This window comes from Gaeumannomyces tritici, assembly GCF_000145635.1.
Source record: "Gaeumannomyces tritici R3-111a-1 unplaced genomic scaffold supercont2.5, whole genome shotgun sequence".
In the NCBI taxonomy this organism is placed as follows: domain Eukaryota; kingdom Fungi; phylum Ascomycota; class Sordariomycetes; order Magnaporthales; family Magnaporthaceae; genus Gaeumannomyces; species Gaeumannomyces tritici.
The window spans coordinates 3158272-3163122 of NW_008804549.1; the positions used below are offsets into that span (position 1 = coordinate 3158272).

Sequence of the window (4851 nt, forward strand, 5' to 3'; positions counted from 1 at the left end):
CCGTTTTTACTTAACTTTTTATTTATAAAGCACGATTATTTTACGGTTATTATAAACCTATTTTATTGGTTTTTTTACGTTTTTTCCCGGTAGCTAACCGGTTCGGTACGTTAAAACTATTTTTTTGGGGCCATTTTTTTGGCCTTTGTTACTCCTTTCCTGTAATACCCCCGTCCTTTTCAGGTATTTACCCGCTAAAATTTAGTATTTTCTTTATTTTATAAACTCGCTTCCAATAGGTTTGCTTTATACGCTTAAACAATTTCTTTCGTAATATCCCTTTTTAAAATTTACAAATTTTTTAATTCGTTATAACCTATCCATTTAACTAAATATTTTCGTTTCCGCAAAAGCCCTTTGTATTTTAGCAAAGCCTTTACCTTAAAGCTAATTTTTTTTTTTCGATTTTTGGTTTTTATTTTTGGTTTTTTGCCGGGCCTTTTTTTAAACGCCCGCAACAAATTTGCCGGAAATACGTTATATATTCGGTAATTTACCGAAAGCTTTAACCGAAACGCTAAACCGGCTAACCCAACCATTTTTAGGATTTGGAAAGGTTTTAACCATTTGTTCGATAGCTTTTTCGACGGCCTTTTTATTTTAATATTCGCCGTATTTAATAATACCCAATTGCTTACCCCGAAAGGCACCGGGGTCCTGCCTTTATTATAATACTTTTTGTACATATTATTCGCTTTTTTTAACAATTTTTTGGCTTGCTTTTTAATTGCCTCCAAAGCCCCCGCCCTAACCTTAACCGTTACCGAAGGTTTTTTTTTAATTATTTAAAAGTTATAAAGCTTTCGTAAGTAAAACTTTATTAATAAAAACGCCGGGGTTTTTTGCAACCTTAAATGCACGTTCGTATTATGCACTTACGCTGCTAAATGCAATAGCAACGCCTAATCGTTTTGCTTTTTGCAACAAAAGTACCAAAAGTAATGCTTTATTGCTTAATTTGTTCGTTCCGTTTGCCCGTCGGTTTAAAAGTAATATGCTATTAATAGCTTTTTTACAACTTTTAAATATTTGGCAAAGGTTATCCAAAACCCGTTTGTAAATAATTTGTTCCGGTTCGATACAATCTTTTTAAGCATTTTTAATAGCCTTTAAACGTATGCAAATAAAAGGTTTTCTAATTTTTTATTGGTTAATTTCGTAAACGTTAAAATAAAAAAATTATATTTAATAAACCGATTAACCATTACCAATATTGCATCGCGCTTTTTGCCGGCTTTATTTACCAACGTTAAAAACTTTCCGATAAAATCCATCGATAATTTTTGTTTCGGGCGGTTTGGCACGGGCAAAAATGCTAATAACCCGTAAAGTGCTTGTATTTTTGGCTTTATTTGCTGGCATATTTAATACGTTCGTACGTATTTGCGTACGTTTTTAGCCATACCCGGCCATTTAAACTACCGTTTAAGCTTTTTTAAAATTTTAGCTATGCTTTTGTAACCTTCCGTTAGGTTATTGTATTATTCTTAAAGCATTATCCGTTTAAACAATGCTAAATTTAAAACTTAAATTTTCTTTTTGTATTTAAACAAACCGTTGTTAATTTTTTAAACGTTAAGCTTATTTTTTTAATTGCCGTTTTAAACGAAATCGTTTTTTGTTTATGCTTTAAAAATGCGTTTTAATATCGTTTTGGTATTTTTTTTAATAATGGTCGTTTTTACGTAAGTTATTTTTCGGAATTTGGTTAATAAATCGTTTCGGAATTTTTTTTTTGCTATATTGGCCTTTCCGTTTATTGGTATATTTTAAAAACGTTTTAACAAACCATTCGCGGGGTTTTGGTATTTTGGCTTTTATTTAATCGTAAAATCGTACTTTGCTAAATTTTTAAATTACTTTGCTTAGCGTTTTGTTACTTTTTTTTTATTAAAATATAAATATAATTTAAATGGTTAGTAATTATTTTAACAATTTTTTATAAATAAACCAAATAATGCCGTTACTTTTCGAAAGCTTTTACGATTGCTAGCAATTTTAAATTAAAAATTGCATAGCGCAGCTTTTTTTGTTGCAGCTTTTTCGATATGTAAATTACCGGGTGCTACCGGCCGTTTTGCAATTGCAATAGCATTGCTTTTATCGCAAAAGCCAAAGCGTTGGTCCGTACGTACAACGGCTTCGAAAGGTTAAAATGTACCAATACCGGAATTTTCGTAAATAGCAATTTTAATTTGCAAAAAGCCTTTTTTGCAATATTCCCCAAATAAAATACGGTATTTTTGCTAAAAAAATTCGTTAAAAGCATAGTAATTTTTGCGTAACCTTTTACGAATTTCCAATAATACCCCGTAAAGCTTAAAAATATTTGGATATTTTTAACGCTTTTTGGTATCCTCCATTTTAAAATTGCAATAACCTTATCCGGCAAAATTTCGACCCCGAATTTGGTTATTTTAAACCTTAAAAAATCGATATTATCCGTTTCGAATTTGCATTTGGCCGGGTTAACGTAAAGTTTAAACCGTTCGAATCGTTTTAGCACCGTTTTTATTATTTCGCGGTGCTTTTTTTATATTTTCAAAAAAATAAAAATATTATTTAAATATATAATGCAATTGCTATTAATTAATTTTCCAAACGTTATATTAATAAAATTTTGGAACGTTATTAAGGCGTTGGCCAAACCGAAAGGCATTACTAAATATTCGTAATGTTTATATTTGCAACGAAAAGCAATTTTCCATTCGTTTTTTTATCGAATCCGTATTTTGTAATAAACGTTTTTTAAATCCAGCTTAATAAAATACAAACTTTTAAATACCCGGTTAAATATTTCGTAAATTAGCAAAAATGTTAACCGGTTTTTCCTGGTAACCTTGTTAAAATCCCGATAATTAATATAAAAGCAAAGCTTCCCGTCCTTTTTTAAAACGAATAAAATTCCGGCGCCGGCGGGGTTGGTTAAATGCCGAATCCAACCTTTCGTTATAACCTCGTCGAAATATCCCCAAAAGGTTTTTAATTCCTTTTTGGATAAAAAATAAATGCTTTCGTAAAGCGGCATCGTTTTTTCCTCCAATTTAATTGCGTAATTCCAACTTGTATGTTTTAGCAAAAGGTTCGATTTATAAAGCTACGCATATTTTGCAATTATTTCCTTAACCTATTCCGGGAAAACTTTTAGCCTTTTCCCGGGGTTTTCCGGGGTTTCCGGGCGTGCAACCGTTAGTACGGCTATTGCTTGTCCCAATTAAATTAGCTTTTTAGCTATTTCCAACAAAATTATTTTAACCTTTTTAATAATTACCGGAAACCTTTACTTTATATTTTTAAACCGAATTTTAATATCCTTTTGCTAAAGTTAAAGCATGCTTAACGTAATATTATACCCGGCCCGGGGCATTATTACGTAAAATACCATTAATTTTTGGGTTATTCCCTAACTATTCGTTACCCAAATTTTATATTTTTTTACCTTTAGCGTGGGCATGCGTTTTTTGGTATCGAACCATGCTAAATAACCCCCGTTTAGCATTGGTATCTTTTTTGCTTTTACCAAAAAACGGTTGTACAACAAATTAACGTTGTTTTTATTATTAACCAGCGCTTTTAACTTTACCCGGCGACCGTTAATCCGTAAATACATTTCGATTTTTTAACGCGTTTTAACCGCCGGGGCGCATTTTTAAACCCCGGTGCTTAAACGGCTAAATAACGGTATCGAATTAAATAGCAATATTTTGCTTTTTTTAAAGCACGCCGGCCGGATATGGCCTAGCTCCCCATACCCGTAACACCGTACTTTGGGCCTTTTCCCTTTTGCCCTTTGTATGGTTGCTAAAGCCAACGAACTTTCCGGGTTATCCGTTCGTATTTTGCATGTTATAACGATATGGCCTAATTGCCCGCATTTAAAGCAAGTAACCGGCTTTTTGGGGGCTAAAATACTTATATCCCCCGGGGTTCCTTTGTACGGTCCTAATATCATTTTTGCTTTAAAAGCTTTGGTTTATAATTTTTTTATAATGTAAAAAAAGCTTTTAAATGTTACCCGTTTTTAAATTTCGGGGCAAAACCGGTTAAAAAGCAATATTATCCTTATTTATTCGGGTGCTAATTCGAAAAAATTGTTTTTTACCAAATCCTAACAAATCCGGAACGCTTCGAACAATTCGTAATCCTTTTATTTAATAACGGTATCCCCCGCAAGCTTTTTAATTATTAATTACATTTGCGAATTAGGGTTTTTCGACTTTGCTTAAAATTAATGCAAAAAATCGGCTTAAATAAGCAATACCCCGGTATTTAAGTAATGCATTTGCTTGTATTTTATCCATTGTGCCCGTTAACGATGGTTAAAAATGCTAAAAGTTATTTAAACCTTTACACGGTCCTTACCGTAACGTTCCCTTTTGCTTTTAAAAATAAATTTATAATTATTAATGTAATGGGCGATATTTTGCCAAATTGCCAATTTTTTAAGCATAAAAGGTTTAAAAGTAATTTTGCTTTACGTAAAACCTTTCCGTTGCTTAAAAGTATTTTTTTTATTTTCGTTTAAGCCTTTATGCGCATATTTCGACCTTTTATTTTGGATTTTTTAAATTAAACGGGCGCGTTTGCTTTAAATTTCTAGCGCGTTATTTATTTTTTGCAATTTTTTTACGGAAAGGTTTTCGAAATTGTTGGAAATTTGCGGGGCTTTTTTAATATTTTGTTCCGGTAGCCCAACGGCCTTTTCCAACGTATTCGACGTAGCGTTGGGCGTTATTGTAAGCGGTACGAGGTTGCAAATACCCTTTTCAAACTTGTTCGATCCTTTCCGGTAATTACCCGGGCCTATTCTTTAAATAAAAAAAATGTAAAAAAAGGAATAATATATTAAAG

The 4851-nt window shown here is 32.0% G+C and overlaps 1 protein-coding gene across 1 annotated transcript; it reads right to left on the reverse strand.

Annotated features, from left to right (window-relative positions):
- Window positions 1-3649: 3649 nt before the first annotated feature.
- GGTG_10045 (hypothetical protein) lies at window positions 3650-3970 on the reverse strand (the record flags this gene model as incomplete). Its single annotated transcript, XM_009227906.1, has 1 exon — window positions 3650-3970. A coding segment is annotated over one exon (321 nt), but the record flags the coding sequence as incomplete, so codon positions are not given.
- Window positions 3971-4851: the final 881 nt, after the last annotated feature.